Here is a 19332-nt window from a genome sequence, read left to right as displayed (position 1 = left end):
GATCATTTCACTCTGTGAGAGAGATGGAGGCTCCAGGTCACCTGCTGCTCCATCAAAGCACTAGAAAAGAACTTCAGCCAGCTCGGTCATGAGTCTGACGATGACTCCGACCCCACGGCGTCGAGTCAAGTGTTTTCCACATCGCATGCTGTCTGTTACACGACGGATGAGTCATGGAGCAGCCGGGAGCTGAAAGTTGTCAGCATCAGGATGGAAATTCATCCTGATCATCCTGATGCTTTTAATAGTTTTTAATCAGACCCAACAGGTTAATATATATTTATATACGTGTGTGTGTGTGTGTGTGTGTGTGTGTGTGTATAGCATGTTTGAAAGTGCTTTACAGGAAATACGTTAAAATAAAATTAAAGTTAAAGGGACAATTTAAAAAAAAATGAAAGAGTTGAGGTACTCAAATGAATTAGTTATGAATTCATTAATAGGATGTAATGTTGAAACGTTTCCACCTGCACCAGTGCAAATACGTGCATGCACTTAGATATTTCAAGGATTCATGAATTCAGTATGGGTCTAAATGTTCACAGTTTCCATTGAGGGGTACCGAACCTAACCCATGTTCAGGTCCTCCGACAGCCGCTGTCTCTTTAAATGGGAATGTTTGGTTGATGTTTACATTCTGCGACGTGGCGCCCCTCCGTGTTTTCTTTATCGCAACCTTGGAGCTGACGGATGGCTGTGTGTGTTTGTCTGTGTGTGCGTGTGTGGACTCCGAGGTCACACGTTTCTCAGACACAGTCCACATGGCTCATTATTACCGAGGGTGTTTGTTGGCTGTCATTTGCACACACCACTAGAGGAACTAAACCGCCAAATCACTTTTGCAGTTGCTGTAGATAGAAGTGACGTATATGTTTACCTTCTGTACATCCTCAGTCATCTATCTGTCTTCAACAGGTCAGTGCAGCTTTCAGCGTTGTGCAGAACACATTGTTTGCTCTAAGGCAGCATGAGCTCGCTGTGATTCTTCACTCGGTCCTGTCGAATGAGCAGGACCCAGCCAGGCTTTCATTTCAGTCTAGACACATGCCTCATCACTTCACACAAGATCACTGCCAAATGAGTATGTTGTACTTGGTTTTAACCGATGTTTGAATCAAGAATGAATGAGTGGCAGTGAGAACGCAGTCTGGAAGAATGGAGTGATAGAAAGACGATTTCTGAAGTGACACGCCGCCGCCTCGTCTACCACATCCAGCAGGAATGTGGTGAATGTTTGAAGTTCAGTGGCAGGTCAGTGTGAGCTGTTCACACAATTCACAAAGAGCCTAATAATCAATGTGCCACCCTGCATATTTCAGAGGACCGAGTGAAGTCCATTACCCCTGTTCCTCTTCTGAACTGTACTGGATGAACCATTAACAAAAATTCAAATCTTTGAAGTCTTAATAAGTCAGCTGTCTTATTGAGGCTTCTTAAATGTGGATGTGTATTCTGTTTGTAGATGTTAAATGTTAATGTTTAATGTTAATGTCATTTAATCTCTTTGATATTGAGTCCCATTTTCTGTCACTTTACTGAACAAAATGGAGCAGATGATCAACAGGTTCCTGGATAATGAACATTTGATGTGTCAATTGATTGATGTGGATTCAGGTGAGCTGTGTGATAATAAAAATATGATGTTATAGACTCTGGGAGGACATCACGTCTGTGTTATCTTAGCTGATGGTGAGATAAGTGGTTGCCGTGGCTCTGAGTGTCCGAATCTATGAATAGCATTTGTGAGGAGCTGTAATTACGACTGCAGCTGCTCTAATGGCCGTCTTTTTTTCAATTTAACCGGACAATCTATGCCCATTTTTAGTCACAGTCACATGCTGGCCCGTCTCGCAGCACCTCAATACATAAAATGATTTGTTATTGGTGTGTACATATGAAATCAGACATGATCTGACGTCGAGGAAACAGACAGAGCTTCTCTGAGGCTGACTAGTCAGACACAACATCCTGGTCTGGGCTGCCTGCAAATATCCAACAGGCCGTAGGGTTTGCCGACGAGGGCTGCCTGCGCCCCTGGTCTCCCTCCATCTCCTATCTGTCCAAGACAGCGGAGCCGAGATGACCAACTGTCTGCTCCAATCAGTCACATGAACGAGCTGCACCGTCGGTACAAATGACGGACTCTGGTATGACGGTGCGTTCAGGTACAGCTGACGTCCAGGGGCATTTTTCGTTCCTTTTTTAATCGTAGACGCATACATCCTCTAAAACAATGGATGATTCTTCCTGACTTAACAGGTAATCAGGAGGTAACACCACGAAAGGAAAGTCTGATTGTTCCAAAGTTTATGTGAAAGAGACTTACTAGAATTCGCTGAGCAGAATGTTTCTGTCATCCCACAGTGTCTAAGATCCTCTTCAACTGTTCCCATCATAACAAAGCAGCTGTGAGAAATATATTTGGTGACAAAAGGCACATTTACGTCTAATTGTTGAACAGATCTACCAATATGTTAACTGAGTGATGTTGTATGTAACATATGTCTGAAAAAAGCAGCGTCTCTGAAGTACAAACTGTGTCTCTGTGTTTACAAGCCAACAAAAGCCATTATCTTCTACGTTTCCATGATGAAATCACAGATCGTTTTAGTCCCTCTGGTCGTGTCTGGAACCTTTTTTTCAGGCGTTTCAGGTGTTTATGTACACTGACCAGAAGTTACTGCAGAGGTAGGCGAAAAGGAGCGCTTCGTTTGCTCACCTTGACCCACCTGCAGCACGGTGCGCTAGCTCGTCTCATCGGAGTGTTTTCTGTTTTCTGTTTTTGTTGTCGTCAGAACGATAATTTTAAGTCAACGGATTGATCGATATGACCTCATAATTCTTCAAATTAGATCATTAAAAGTCTGATGTACATCCTGCCCCCCTGGGTTCTGTGATTTATTTCTGTTTGTGCTGATGTAGGTTGAAACCAAAAGTAATCTGCAACTTTGGAAGGTGGACTCAGCGTGTACTGTACAGATTGTGATGGTGTTCGGTGGACTCTCTGGGCTCTCATTGCGTGCTTTACCGTTTTGATTGACTCTCTGGGCTCCAATATGATGTTCCTTTTCATTAGCTTCTATTTCAGTCCTTGGAAAGTTAAAAATAGGGTTCAGCCAGAAGTTTCCGTCCAGACAAACTTCTTGCCATTCTGCAGCGTCTGCGGAGGGACAGAACTGCGCGGCGTGAAATGCCACGGAATCCACCGAGACGGACATAATCTGCCTCCCTTCTGTGTTTGTCCCCTCCACAGCCAACAAAGAGCGACTCCACATTCTGTAATAAACCTCTCAATGAACGACGTCTCAGCGCGGTACGCTGGCTTTCAGCTCGCCGGGGTGCATCAGCAGTTCAGCACTCTGCGGTAGCTCATTGCTGATCAATAATTATGTCCGAGCGGCGTCAATTTGAGAATTGATTCTCTAAACGCCAGTAGAAGTGTTTGTGCGTCAGTAGATATGTTTCACAACTGTTTGAATGCTCTTGTGTGGTCGGCTTGAAGCCAGAATAAATCTGTGTAATTAGTTGTCCCTACAAACACAGCGGTGGAGGTCAGAAGTCCCTCGGCTATCAGCTGATACATCAGGGCTGTGTGGATCCATTCCGAACAGGATTAGAAATGCTCCTCAGTGTTTTCAGAGATGTGATCAGATCTTCTGAGAAATAAATAACAACGGATACAAGGTGGACAAAAGAGCACAGTTTGTGTGTTATGTGTCTGCATTGAGCTGATACTGTTTTTCAAGATATGACTGTTTTATTATTTTACTGTTTTATCATCTCTACCAGATCAGACGCACATGTGTCACCACGTCCAACGAGGACGCTACATCCGACTGAATAATTCAGACACAACTGTTTCCATCTCCATCACTCAACATTTTTTTTTCCAATCAACCAAAACCCAGCCATAGTGGACTTTAGTTTGAATGTTGGCGTTGGTGATGAATTTAGCTGCTGATTATAAATCAACTACCTCTCTGAGGCTTAATCAAAGATATATATATATATATATATATATATATATATATATATATATATATATATATATATATATATAAAATAATAAACGAATCCTGAGCAGGTGATGTCACATAAAGTCACTGATAGTTCCGTTTCTCTTCTCCTGCAACGTGTCGGGAGAGGAAACGTTTGCGTCATCTTCGGCTCTGCTGCCATAAGGCTCGCCAAGGTGGGGCGTTTGAAAATAGCACAGTGCTGCAGGAAAATCATACAACCCTAAACCCTCCGTCCAGCAGTCAAATCACGTCACGCAGTCATTTTAGACACTTGAAATCAGACACCGTTAACTTTAAGCTCCCAGTATCCTCTGCTCCCCTCCCTTCCGTCAAACTCCGCGCCGGTGTGGAGCAGCTTTTTATGTCGTGTGTGTGTGTGTGAGTGTGTGAGATTGGGCCAGATTTTCTGCTCCAGTTTTCCATCCTGTCGGCAGCACTCGCCTGCTGCAGTTTGGTGAAACAGACTCGTCTTAAATCGGCCAGCTGGAAGGCAGCGGGAGGAAGTGCTCAGAGTTGTGCTGGGAACATTCATATCGAACATTCATATTCATCACTCATGTTTTTCCTGATCAAATCTTCAAAATAAAGACGGTTGCCTCATTTCAACGACATCACAAAGAATTCACGTTTCAGTACGTTTTTTCTTACCACACTGGGAGAGAGACTATGAAATAGGTTCACACTGACAAATCAGGCTCCACCACATCATGATGACATCATGATTGAAACACCTGGATCAAGATCGGCCTCTTGCTGGGGAAAAAAAAAGAAGTAATGAAAGCATGCTAATACACACAAAATAATAGAAGTAAAATAATATATACAATGGACAACTAATAAAGTAATTGAATTAAAATAGAAATAATGAAAACACGGTAATGAATGAAAAAGAATAAAATAATCACATCAAATCATAACATGGTTCAAAGTTCCATATATGAATTGTAATTTCTGTGCACCAGGAAATAGATTTTAGTCCTTCACATACGTTGACTGAAGGGGTTGATTGGCGATGACTGGTTTTGCAGTTCAGGTGGACAAGTTGGGTTTCAAAAAAACTTCATGTGTAGGAAAACATGTTTAAGGTTTGAAAGGTGACAGGTGATTGTCTATAGGAGAATGTGACAGGTTGTGACTGGACACTGGAGCTTTGAGGGGCCAGGAAAGAGTCTGTCAGCCCACACCAGTCTGGAACTCAAACAAACGGTATAAATAGTGTAATACTGAATGGTACTACTAGATATAACACCAAAGAGACGGTTACAGCCTGTGTTTTCTCAAGTCTTTCCCAAGTTGGAAATGATGTAGAGGTGTGGAGTCGAAGGTAAGTGATGTTCTTAGACCTCTGCGGCTGCCTGAGGCTGACGGGGAAGAAGAATGTTGGCAATAAAAAGACTATAACTGCTCTGGTGCATCGATCTGGATTCATTGTTGGTGGAGGGCAGTACAGTACTAAATCAATGGAGCACTCTGTTAACATGGATTTGTTTGGTCAAGACCATTTTTTTCTTCACATCTGCAGATGCTGCACATTGTAAAAATACTTTTAGAGTTTTGCAGACTCCCATTCCTGTCTGGCGGTGGTAAAGTGTCCCTGATTGCTGCTGCGTTGCCTGCGTCGGTTTCCTTTTCTAACTGAGGAAACCTGACAGAAGAGATTTATTGAAATAAATCGGTTCCCGTACCTTTTTCTTCACTTGAATATCTGATAGATATCTGGTGAGAGCGTGATTTGTAATAAATGCGAATGTGGAGAGAAAGTATCTCCATGACACAATCCTGTCAAAAGCTCCTGAAACCACAGTGTGTCAGGGCTTATTCAAGACTTGAACTCTGACACAACATGTCCCCCTTGGATGGAAAAACAAACCCAAAAATGCCAGGCTGCCCTCACCGCTACTCCAGGGCCAGAGATTTACTGAGACCCTAAGACCTCCTGCAGACCTCCAGCAGACCTCCATCTGCCTGAGCAGAGGGGCAGCAGGAAGGGATTAAAAACCACACCAGCTCCAAATGCACAAAAGACAAAGATTGAAGAATACGTTTGTTTTCAGACTATTTCTTTATTCCTGATAGCAGAATATACATCCTTGGTACGTTGATTTGTCATTAGTACACTGGAGATAAAGAACAAAATATTCCAACAACGAGTGACACGGTGGAGCAGTGGTTGGCACTGTTGCCTCATAGCAAGTAGGTCTCTGGTTTGATTCCTGACCTGGGGGGCTTTTTGTGTGTAGTTTTCATGCTCTCCCTGTGTCTGTGTGGGTTCTCTCCAGGTACTCCAGCTTCCCCCCCTGAAAAGGGGAAACGCATGCTGAGGTTAATTGATCACTCTAAATTGCCCGTAGGTGTGAATGTTAGTTTGAATGGTTGTCTGTGTTTCATGTGTACCCCGACCACGACCCACAACAGGGGCCCACGGGAGAAGATGAATATTCTAACAACCAATCAGAGCCACTAACAGGGGGGAACTTTCCTGAATGTATCCAAAATGTGATTACAACTCGATGTGTCTCAGTCCGTCACCTGGCTCCAGCTAGCATTGTTGCTAACACTCACAGATCTCCACACATCATTTCTGTTCTAAACCTTAGACATGACACATGACCTACGATTCCCAGATGACACATCTCGTTTGCACACCTTTAACAAACCGGTCGAGCCCGATCTTTACTACAGCTGGTAAGAACAACGGGACGTGAATTGAGGAGATGCTAAATTCACATGTATGTTAGGTTCTAACTTGAGTGTATGAATTAGTCTGTCTTAGCATGTGGATGTAGGGTAGGTGGTAGACAACAGGGACCCACTGCCACCCCATCCAATTGAGCTGTCTGAAAATGTGAAATAAAGTGTGCAAAAAAACCCAAACGCAGTTGAAAGATAATGATGTTTTATCATGCATCGAACAAGGCTACAACAATTCATCAAAAACTATTTTGGTAACTGTGTCACGTATTTGCCATATGTGTACTGCAGAGAGGAAAGAAGAGGATTCAGCAGAAAACCAAACAAACAAACCGAAAGAGACAAATATTCCCGTCAGGCAGAGTATAGATAGCAGTGGCTGTTCAGAGGACTGAAAACACTGCAGGTGAGCGAGCAAAGACACGCCGAGGAGAGGTCGGAGTGATGGTGATGGTGGAATGGCTGCAGAGAGAAGAAGTCCAAATGACAGAAGAGTCCAGTCATTAGGGACCCCACCTCTCAGCGGACCACCTGTGAACTCGATCCTCGATTAATAACCATTTGTTTTCAGTGAGCGCCGCTGTCGAGTCATCGGTCATGTTTTGTTCACTCAGCAGCCGATGGAGTTGAGAGATTTGCAGAGTCAGAGTTTGGAGGGAGGCAGCTGCTGAACTCTGAACAAATATCAGGAGACTGAAGTGCAGATGATGTTCAGCTTGTGTGTGTGCACAGTCAGGAAAAATAAATGGAGCTCGGAAAGATGCAGCAAGTTTTCATGAGAAGGTTTCTCCCGTAGCTAAAAAATGAATTGGTTACACCCAAAGGTGCTACATGTGTACAATAGAGTTATTATTACTTCAATGAGGCTTTCACGCCTACCTGGTTTCATTCCAGACTTTCAGACTTCTGCGTTCGATGCTGCTGGTTGTAACGCCATAACGACTTCGTTTTCACGACACGTTTATTCATTAGCATTCTTTGCTAAGTGCTGAACTGTGCTAACTATCAGTAGGACATCAGTCCAACTGTCAGAACGTCAGTAGATCATTGGTCCACCGGTGTTTATGAACCAAGGATCAGATAGACCCAGTGGAGCACAAACACCTCGGTTTGGACTTGTAGGTGTGAAAGCCCCCTGAGATTATTGGTTTCACTTTGGGGACATTAGTTGGACCATGAATTGACGACCACAGCATCTCATCACATGGTCTTTGTGCTTCTCTCACTGGCGTCTGCAGGTCGAATTAAGTCTTTTATTTGTGGCAGAGCATTTTCTCCAGGTTGTGTGGGTCCTGCCCCAGCTCTTCAAACAGTGAAACCACACGCCCGGCAGCGATAAAGCGTGCCTCTGCCTGAAGAGAAGCCATTGTCTGGCCAGATGATTGTGAGTCATTGCACTGGCAGCACAAGCCGGGAGTCAGATGAGGTGATACTGCCAAGAGACCTCCATTGTCCCCCGTATAGAGCTGTGGCAGGAACGGCGGCCCTGCAGATACCGACTGCTGGACGTCCAGGGCGGCTTTGCATGAATAGTGGAATAATTCAGTCAGTGGCGACGGGGTTGATTAGAGTTTTGAGTGGATTCACCGCCAGCTCGGTCGCATTTACTGGCCGAATCTGTGAGTAACCTCAGTGGACAACTTTGTTTGAGGGGGAAATGTCACTTTCCAGGTACCAGAGCTGATAATGTTGGTGTTAGCCTACGGGGGAGTAGAAGTTAGTCAAGTTAGTTCATGAAAATCACACTTATTTATTTAGTTCATCTATTCTTTGTTTTATTATTCACATCCATCTGAACCATGGATGGTTTGGACATTATTGCACTCTAGTGGAGTAGATATTGCAAATGTGTGACACTGAACAAGTATGTCCTCTAGTGAAGTCCATAACTCTGAATAATGGTTGTATAATAACTGCAGATTTCAAAGCCATTTTCATTTATCCCAAAACTTTGAGACAACGAATTTCATGAAAATAATTCACTGGCTTTTTCACGAAATAATGAAAAAATAAAATATTTATGAACATTTTTAATTTTAAATATATTTCCGAAAAGTGGAAAGGATTTAACCTCTAATAACATTATTTCATTGATTGTCTGGATTTGTGGGATAAATCAAAGGCTCAAATCAAATGTTATCAAATAAATGAAGTGAAATAAACAACAAAACATCTGAAAATTGTAAATACTGAATCACAAGAAGTTTTTACTAAAGTAAGAATCACATGAAAGACTGCTAATTAAATTAAACTTCAGTTACAGGAATAAATAAAATGCAGGTTTAGATTTTAAATGGTCACATTTTCTAATGGGATCACGTTCACTTCATCAGAAAATAGTTCTTGGAATTGATTCTAGTTTTGAAATAAAAATAGCTGTGCAGTTTGGCAGAAGTGTGAGGTCTGAATTATTTCCTCATATAAACTGAGTGCTCTTTTTTAGACCATAGAACAGTTACATAACAGTTACTATTGAAATACTGTGCTTGTGATTATGGTTTTTGGATTTTTAGTCTTTTTTTTGGGGGTTTTGAACGGTTTATTTGCATCAGACGTTAAACTGTGAACATAAATGATCCCCTTTTTCGTCCTGAAGGTTTGGTTTGTTGTGGTATTGAAGTTTTCACACCCATCGAGGGAACAGATGGTGACGGCCCTGAAAATGGAGGAGTGAGCCAGGAATCTGCAGACGTGTGTGTGCGGGCGCGCGTGTCTGTGTCGGGAGGGAGGGGGGGGGTTGACACACGCAGCTACCAACAAGTCTATCTGTCAACCTAGTCAATATATCCTGCATGCTGAGCTTCATACTACCTGAGTTACGGTACCAGTCAGGTTTTTCTTTACGTTTTTATATCTACATAGACACCATGGTTAATTTCTTTTTTACTTTTACGATTGGACAATATATGTGCACTGACTTAGTAATTAAAACTAATTTATCATCGAATTCATCATCTGTATCGATCATTTCTCCCCAACAGAAACATTAAATAATGTGATATTCTTTAGCAATAATCATGTCCTTTTGTTGTTATATTTCAGAGGCCAGAGATCAAAAATGGGAGGCAAGCTCAGCAAAAAGAAGAAGGGATACAACGTAAATGATGACAAGGCCAAAGACAAGGATGCCAAAGCAGAGGGGGCCTCTCCTGAGGAGAACGAAGCAGTGAAAGACAACAAGGAGGACGCCCCAGCTGCTACTGATGCTAAGGAGGTAGCCAACGACACAGCTGCCAAGGAAGCACCGGCGGGAGATGGGGCAGCCCCCAAAGAGGAAGAAAGAATGCCGTTGCTGCAGCGAAGGAGCCTGAGAAACCCGCTGCCAACGACGTGCCAAAAGCAGAGGCACCCAAGAGTGCAGAGCCCACGAAGGCCGAGGAGAAACCGACCGCCCCGGCCCCGGCGAAGGAGTCGGCCCCAGCAGCGAAGGAGCCGGAGGCAAAGGCTGCCGCCGAGAGCAAAGATGAGGCCGGTGCCAAAAAGACTGAGGCCCCCGCGGCACCAGCAGCCAAAGCCGAGGCCGCCCCCGCCGCCTCCCCTGACCCTAAGCCCACAGAGGCACCCGCTGCGGCCGCAGCCCCTAGTTCAACACCAGCCGCCGAACCTCCTGCCAAGGAGGCGAACGCCACAGAGGCACCAAGCAAGGATCAAACCGTAGCAGTTCAAGATTAATGGACAGCCTCTTTTCAGAAATGAAAACAAAAACAAAACGAAGTACCTAACTCAACAACGATGAAGTTTTAAAAGGTGAAAATCAAATTAACTAGTCCACCCATGTTCTGATAACAATAATAATCGTATGATGATGATTTGTTGAGGACTGGAGGAAAAATCCGGAGAAGTTTCCCACTGCTGCAGATGATTATTGCTATTATTATTGTTCTGTTTGATTTGATTTTTTTCTGCTGTAGTATTTGAACTTTGATACGAGTCTACCCTTGTCATAAGCCTCATCATCCCACGTCCGTCCCATCCTCCGTCCCATCCTCCCATCTCAGCCCATATCCTGTGGTGGACTCATACATTCACCGACACATCCTCTAGATATATGGGACCAAAGGGGGGGGGGGGCGGGGGGGTAGCTTTAGAGACACAGCTGGGCTCAGGGTGTGGTTGTCCACTTGTGAGCTCCTCTCCCTCCACTCGTCCTCCTCTGGCCGTCAGTCTGGTACCTCTGGTTTTTTGATTCCATCACATTGGTCGTTATTTAAGCCCATTCGACCTCCATCCTTTCGGCATCGTCTGGTCGTTTCCTTCCCCACTCCTTTTTCTTACTGGCCCAAGCAGAAGAACATAGCGTATTCAGGCTGTCTGAGAACTTTCAGAGGTTAACAAAGGTCGCCATCGCAGTCCTTCTTAGATGCACAAAGCAGTCGTAGGCATTTTTCAGACGAACTTCTAGATTTTTTACTGAAACCCTTCGGTATATTGTAAGTGTTTTTTAACATTTATATTATACTTGAAAAGATCTCTGCAGTGTTCTTAGGAGCTCAGATGAAATCTCTGATCATGCGTCCAAATCCAATAACAAAATAAACTTTATTCGTTTGGAAGGAAATATCAAGAGAACGTTGGTCTCTACACTGTCTCGCAAGCATTTTGTAACATCACTAGCTTCTGGCTCATGTTGCAGGCAAAAAAAAAACCTTTCTCTTCTTTAGAGCAACATAATGTCACTATTTGTCCTTAAATAATTTCATGACTCCGCACACTGAATGTCTCTTCATGCACCAGGTAACGTGGTGGCACCAGGAACTAGCTGTTCATTCTCCAGGCAGTAATGCTAGCTGTTAGCATTTAACAACTGCTGTGGGTTCTGACGGAGAGATGGGGGGGGGGGGGGGGGGGGTTTCGCCGACCTGCTGTGGCCGGTCTGACGCCATCACTGACGACCACGAAGGACGTCTCTGTTGGGGTCTGTTCCCTTCAAATAACGTTACAAGTAGTGCAGTACACTGTAATGATGAATAACGAAGAGACCCCAAACTTTTTTCCAATTTGAATTAGATCGCCCTGTTTGTAATCAAACCATTAAATGGCTGTGAAAATCTGAAAAAGCTAATTACATTGTTGTCATTATTATTCTTATTTTGTTTGATAAAATATCAGCAAATCAATATATTGGCAACAGAGATAAGTATTTGGAGGGAATGTGCTGGAAATAAACGGCCTGGGTACTGAAAACTACAAACGAGATGGCAGCATGGACACAGGAGCAGTTTGGTATCATCACGTTATCATCAGTTGGATCCCGACCTCACGACAGGCGGTGGAGTTTTCAATAAACCATGACATCATCAGCCAGTGCGCGTTTCTGTGGCAACCGTTGAGAGAGTATCTGATTTCATCCTTTTCACCCCACATGCATTCTCGTTTGAGTAACGTATATTACATGTACGTACATATATGCAGTGGTGGATGTACGTTTTACTCAGACAGTGAAATATAAATAATCCAGAGTCACGTACTCTTTGTGTGTCACCTCTGTTGGTAATTTTCATGCTTTTGGATCAGGTGGACAGAGGGACGGAAATGAAATAAGCCTGAAAGACAAGAATTATCAGTGCTTAAGAGTGTTTAAGATTTCATGAATGAAACGAGCTGATGTGTGGTAAAGTACCAGCACCTCACAGTTACACCTGACTACAGTACTTGAGTAAACGTGCTTCCCACCGATGTGTGTATGTAGGACGATATGAAATATATCCGTCATCTCAGCCATCCATTTGAATGATACACAACGTGTTCCTCCCAGCACTTGTCAAACTGTAGCAGAAACTCGAGGAGCGTTGTGCGTCATGTGTTTTCTTTCTTCCTTTCTTGACTCGGTAAATTGCATGTCCGTGGTTGGGTGAACCTGTAGTCCTGTCTTTTTTGGTCAAGTGGAAAAAAAAAATATAATATTTCTCAAGTCTGCATCCATGGCAACTACAGTTGATATTTTCATTCCATGTATCACCCCTGCTTCACGCATTCATTCCGACGAAAAGATGACATGGAAATTGATGCATTCAAAATTATATGTACTTTGTATACATGGTGCAACAGTAATAAAATGTAAGAAATTGACGGAAACTTGAGGATGTGGTGTAAGCCGACTTATTTCATCTGCTAACCACCGGAGAAACGAAGAACAGGTCGGTCCAGCTCATCTTTACCAGCTGGACCAAAGAAATGTGTGCAGCTAAACAGGCGAGCATCGAGCTACGCCACTTACATACTTTGGAGTACCGTAATGGCATGACTATTTGCACCAGAAAATACTAGTCTACTGAAAGCTGAAAAGTTTCACCTTGTTCCCCCCAGCTGGTGTGAAGAAGAAGTTAGGGGCAGGAGAAAATGTCCATCGATTCCTCAAAGATGACAAGTTACACCTAACAGCCCTTTTGCTGTCTTTACGGTAATGATTCACCAGCTTCCGGCTGGCCAATGGGATTACCGTAATGACAGCAACATGGCTGTCCTTAGGGAACTGTCAGGTTCCTTCTTCACACCACGTAGGGGAACAGGTTGAAACGTCTCAGCTTCAGGAGCTAGGTGATATTTTCAGCTAGCGTCACTATGGTACTATGGTCAGTAACAACACCTCTGGTCGCAGGCAAATGCCCTCATTGACTGTTTCATACAAGAATTGTGGACACCTGAGTTTTTTGGAGCTATGATCTGATGTGAAATATAAGACGCTAGCGTGTGTTCTGGGAATCACCTTACACCTTTCCAACTGTAATTTATGTCGGTTACAGCGACCAGACAACTATCGAACCACATCTAGTGTCCGAGACTCCCCGTGTCTGTGAACGCTCACGATTCTGAAAAGTGACGACAAGCTGCAACTCCAGAAAGATGGAGTAGATGTCGTCTTTACCCCCGCCCACTTTCTCCTCACTCTCCCTCTGGAGGCAGACGTGGAGGTGCAGTAAATCCATGACTTAATCTCGCTGCTGTGATTGACACCTGTTCAAACAACGTTCATCAGCCACACACACACACACACACACAGACACACACAGACACACACAGTCAGTCAGGCCAGATAAGTTGTGACGGCTCTAGAAAGAGGAAGTGATACATCAGTGAACCTGATAAATCTGCCAAAGATGGACACAAGAAGGAGCACATATGTAGCTACAGTGATTCCTAGAACATCGAAATCATCTTCAGAGAACTACTTTACTTTCTGTTGTATAAACACTGGTTGTACAGTACATGTACAAAGTGATGCGTCCTGATGTTTGTCCGTCCCCCCGTATATGTCTGAGCAACATCTGTCTGTATGTCATGAAACTGCTCAGCAGCAGAAGCTATGACCTATAGTGGGCACACACACACACACACACACAATGAAGAGCAACAAAAACACTTGTCAAGGCCGCTGCTTCCTCCATGAATCCAGTCAATCAATCACACTGGAGATAAAGGAGTCACACACACGTCGTAATTACAGAAAATTCAACGCTGTCAACGTCTCACGTCCGACGCTCAGATGGTGTCACGTGTTCCTTTGTCCCTCGACTCATCAAATCGTCCAGAACAAAAGTGGAAGTGGAAGGATGAGATCTGAGGCGTTTATGTGCTCACAAACGATGATGGAAACTAGGTCTTCTGAGCTGTGAACCTGCTCGTCTTGTGACGTGGTTGTGATTTCAGAGCCACAGTTTGTCTTGTTCCGGTCCATAAATGACAAGTGAGGCCATGATGGGGTTCGATGAAAAGCCTGACGGATAATAATCGTGGTTAAGTGAAATCATTTGCCTTTGAATCATTCGACTGGGGCTGTGGACCTGCTGCCGTTGGCCTGACCCCGTTCTCTCTCTCTCTCTCTCTCCAGAATGAAAGCTCTTTGAAGAACTGCTAGCTTCAAAGTGTCATTTAGCTTCCTGACCACAAGCAGGTCCTTCCCCAGCTTCCATCTTTCTCCACTTTCAAAGCCAGGCGCTGTGGGGGAGGATCAGAGAGGCTTTGTGGAAGATCAGTCAGATCCTCCTGACGCGTGGACGCTCGCTCGGTCGACCGGGAGCAGAGAATTTCATGTGTTTCAGATGACGCGTTGACATATTTCATTGGTTTTGTTCCTCCAGATGAGTTCAGATTAAGTGGCACCGCGTTTAAAGACATGGAACACACGTCTGTTAGGTGTATTCATCCAACATATTTGGTAGAGCTCCTGAAGTCCAACCAGACAGGAGGCGAACTCCGTTTTAGTCTGAAGTGTTGTTAAAATTCATTCCTCTTTGGACAAAACCGTGTCACTGAATCTTTCCATCATGAGGAAATGTGTATCTGACAATATTTTGGGACACTTCTTGGAGCAGGCGAAGCGTGAGGGCGTCCTTGAAATATTCAGTGTTTCCCATGATGTCCCTCGTGTTTCCCCAGACTGCCTCGTTCTTGCGTAATCTTACATAATGTGATGAATGTTTAAAGCCGTTTCAGCTGAAGCTTGTTTGCCACTGAAAGAATGAGGACGAGAGGTGGATGAACCCCGCGCGGAAACAAACGGATGGAAAAGCTGGGAGGGAGTCGGTGGGAGAATGCCGCGTTCTCGAAGCCGACGAGGTGCTGAAACACACGCTCAGACTGGTTATTCCGCGATCAGCTGATGATTTTCTGTTGCGTACTCGTCCCGTTACACACTTCTGAGGTTTTCCATACATGTCCCAGAATTTTCGTTAGTTTAAGGCTTCGACAAGGCTGCTGTTGCTGTCGCTACATTTGTGCTAGCATACTTTGGAGTACCGTAAAACACAAAACGGTCCCTGAAAGCGGAGAGGTTTCACCCGGTTCCCCTACCTGGTGGGAAGAAGGAGCTCGGAGAAGGAGAAAATGTCCGACGGTTCCTGCAAGTTGAGCGGTTGGACTTGTTCTTTATGATTCACCGGCTTCGGCACCGGCAGCAGAGGGAGTGACAACAACATGGCTGCTTTCGGATGTCGTCTCCTTCTAGCTCTTTCTTCACACCAAGTAACTGAGAGCTCCTACTTCTTCTCAGCTTTCAGCAACAGACGTTTTGTAGACGTGAATGTAGCGCTGGGGTCAGCGTCGGTGTTCCACTGTGAAACGTAAGCGGTTGATTCCCTCCAAGTTCCTGATTTCCTGCGCTCGGCGTTTTGATCGTCACCGCTGCCGAAAGTCTCCAGATACCTTCTTTGATGTCCAACACGTAACAACCCCACAGAGAAATCAGTGGAAAAACTCCAGGAGGAACCTGAGCGCCGGCACTCCACCGATTGGCCTGCGAGTTTCCTCCGTCATCGGGATTGGCTGAGTAGGCCGTTATGGTGCCGACTCTCGCCTAGCAACAGGCACAAGCACAGCCACTGCGGAGCGCTCTGAACACCCCCCCACCCCGCGTGGGGGGGGGCAGCTGATAGATGGAGCGTGTGGAGACAGAGAGGGGAAGGATGGCGGAGGTACACAAACAGACTCACACGTGCGTGTGTGTGCAAACACACATACAGTGCGTCTTGTGCTGTCTTCTTTAACCCTTTACGTAACCAAGGAAACAGCTGACGCCTCCTCCGCCTGGAAGAGCAGCTTGATCGTACCTCACGGCTCATTTCGTACCCACGATCCCGTCTCCTACAACGCATGCTCAGGCCCGGTCGGTTGTTGACGTTACGATGTGACGTATTTGAATCCTTGTCAGGCGCACGTTTTCAGTTTGCAGTGACTCAACGGGAACACGGTGCTAACGGCCCTCTCATATGACATGGATGGTCCAAGTGGACATTTCCAGAACAACGCATGCGATGGGCCTTGGGTCCTTCCTTCCACCATCACCAGAATGATCAAATGATCATACATTTGTTTTTTGTACTGACATTGGACACATACGATTGTACACCTGCCAATGCTGCTTCACAGGCAGAATACGTCGGTGGCCAATCTGTGCTCCAGACGTCACAACAGACGTCCGCCTCCATCCTCCGGTCGCTAACTGCTCCAACAAGAGCTTCAGCTGCTCGTCCATTGATCCAACGTGGGACAGTCTCAGCACACCAGCAGGAAGGCTTTTTTTACCCACTCCTCCATCCTCCTCGGTGGGGGGACAGTGCGTCCGTCAGGCGCTGTGTGATTGTTGTAATTTTCATCTCAGCCTCCTCCTCCCTTCCAGTCACTCTCTGTCAGCCACCACCTGCCTCTTTCTCTTTTTTTCCTTCTTATTCAGTTGACGGTGGGTTTTCTTGAGTCACCAAATCGCCATGGCCACCGTCCACTTGGCGATTTGCTGCTGTCCATAAATTAGTTATTCGTAGTATATATAATGTTTTCCTAATGAACGGTTAGGAAAACAGTTGTGTTGGTCGAGCCGAAACAGAGACGACGGTCGCTGCTTCAGGACTGCACCAGGATGTGTCAGAACAGACTTTTATTGTTTTAGCCTTTGGAGAAATGACTTTACTTCACTTTAAATAAGAGATCAGACACTGAAAACAGAACTTTGGGGTAAATTTGATCATCAGAAAGGACATCAGGCACAGTACAATGATAGAATCAGTCCCTGGGAAACATTCTATACTATATATATATTATATACTATACATTCTATATTATATGTTCAAGTGTGGGTGGATTGTGGATTCAGTCACATCTGCTGTTGTTCCTGTTTCATTTTGATTGTCTGAATTTCTTCCCTTACAGTCCCATTTTCTTACCGTCCCGGAGTTCCACTCAGCTCAATGGCAGCTGTCATTGTTACAGTTGTAACACAGTAACCATGGTGACGGGAAGCTGCCGTTAAACGTTCACCTTACATTCTTCTGCAGTTTGGGAATTTTTTTTGGAGGAGAGCAGATTTTTTTCTGGAGTAACGCATAAACACTTGCAGTTGACCACTGTTTTGCTGCTGTGACAGCTCAGCTCAGTTCCTCCGCTCCGTTTGCCCGTCATCACGACAGACAAGAGAGAAAAGAGAATTTTGTCTCAGCATCAGTCTTTCTCTCCCTCTGAGACGATGGCAGTGTCCTCCTCTGGGCAGAGACGAGCATCCAGGTGGACTGGAAACGCCATGTTCAGTTTTTAGTTTGGAACAGTGAAGGTCTGGGACCAATGTGGTCCCCCAGGTCCTGATCCCTGCTTCCAGTGGCAGTGTTTTATTTCACTGACGACTGTCAGACACATCAGTTAACATCAGTTATCATCATTCACAGACAACGTTCTAAGAACTGAGTATAAAATATACCAAAATGAACCCCAAAAATGACGTTATTAAACATCTCGCATTAACATTGATTAACTGATTAACATTGTAACCATGGATACTTCAACCAATTCAGTTACATATTTGTCTCTAACGATGTGACTCATGACAGTGGTTTAGTTGTAATTAAATTACATAACAACGTCACAGGTGACTCGGTCCTGCTCAACTTTGTATATTATTGCTCTTCACAAACGTTCGTCCTTGACCCATAAAAGTCAGCTGGGAAATAAACCTGGAGGGTTTTGTCGGCTGTCACCCTACAAACGAGAGTCGAGCCCGACTACAAACACACACGATACAAATACTGAGACTTTGATTTGAGAGTTGGTGTTCGGGGTGTGTGTGTGTGTGTGTGTGTGTGTGTGTGTGTGCGTGCGTGTCAGGGAGGGTGGCGGCTCAGAGGCTGACTTGTCACATTCTGTTAGGTGTGGATGAAACGGCGGCTGCATGTGTGTTGGCCGAGATGTTTGAAACCGTTCCTCTGATGGGGGCTGATTGTCCTTCCCCAGGGCCGAGCGTCTGCCACGTCAGTCCTGAGGGTGGGCGCTCACACGCTTTCAGTGTGTCCGGTCGGACAGAAACACAAGTTAATCAAAGATGTAAATTATTGGTGGAGGGTGAGTTAAAGGAGAATTAATTTGCAGCTCGTCTCCAAACTGCTACACAGCGACAGATGACGATTAAAGGTGTTTGGAGCTGATTGTTCTTATCCGTGTGTGATCAGACGATAAAAAGATGCATCAAATGATTAACAGTTTACATTTGTCTGGCTGCTGTAACGTCTCTTTGTGGATACGTGGATTAACGTAACATTAACGGGCCCTATTGAATAAATGCCATTAGTCTTTGCTCGCGTGCAGAACAAATACGTTCAATGCAATGAAATATCTCTATGTATCTCCCACTTCGTGTGTTTGTGGTTTTTTCTCTGCCGCTGATGCTAATATCTAATAGCATTAGCTTACTTCCGCTTATCTGCTACGTTTTCTTAGCTCTTGCTATGAGCCTTTTTGATTCCTACTACTACTACTACTAGTAACACTGTTGAATATATTCAGCTTGCAGAATGTCTGTTGCTAAAAATGCTGCAGTTGCTTGTGAATTCAGATCCAGTAGAACAGGAGTTATTTTCAGCCGGCCTCATTGCAGGAGGCAGAAAGAATACAGCATGTTGTCACTTTTGTTCATTATTTTTTCATGGGTGTAATGGTTGCTAAGCAACAAGCACAGTATTTCTGTGTCTGAGGGGCTACATGCTGAGTGGGTTTTGATTAGAAAAGAATACATTTTTGATCTAATACTTGCTCTGCTCTTTGAATGCAAGACTCAATTTGAATCTCTCTCTTTTTTTAAAATAACAGATGTGAACTTCCTGATACATCACAGACTGTCTGCCTGTAGTCTGACTGTCACTTGACA

General features: G+C 44.6%; 1 protein-coding gene across 1 annotated transcript; it reads left to right on the top strand.

Annotated features, from left to right (window-relative positions):
- The first annotated feature begins 9768 nt into the window (after nucleotides 1–9768).
- On the top strand, nucleotides 9769–10382 carry LOC144741657 (uncharacterized). Its single transcript, XM_078624164.1, is given in 2 exon segments — nucleotides 9769–9996; nucleotides 9999–10382. Coding segments are annotated over 2 exon segments (612 nt in total).
- The last annotated feature ends 8950 nt before the right edge of the window (nucleotides 10383–19332 follow it).

Source organism: Lampetra planeri, unplaced genomic scaffold (genome assembly GCF_965212315.1).
Source record: "Lampetra planeri unplaced genomic scaffold, kcLamPlan1.2.h2 scaffold_642, whole genome shotgun sequence".
In the NCBI taxonomy this organism is placed as follows: domain Eukaryota; kingdom Metazoa; phylum Chordata; class Hyperoartia; order Petromyzontiformes; family Petromyzontidae; genus Lampetra; species Lampetra planeri.
Note: the sequence above shows the minus strand (reverse complement) of the source record. Positions and strands in the feature narration are given on the sequence as shown.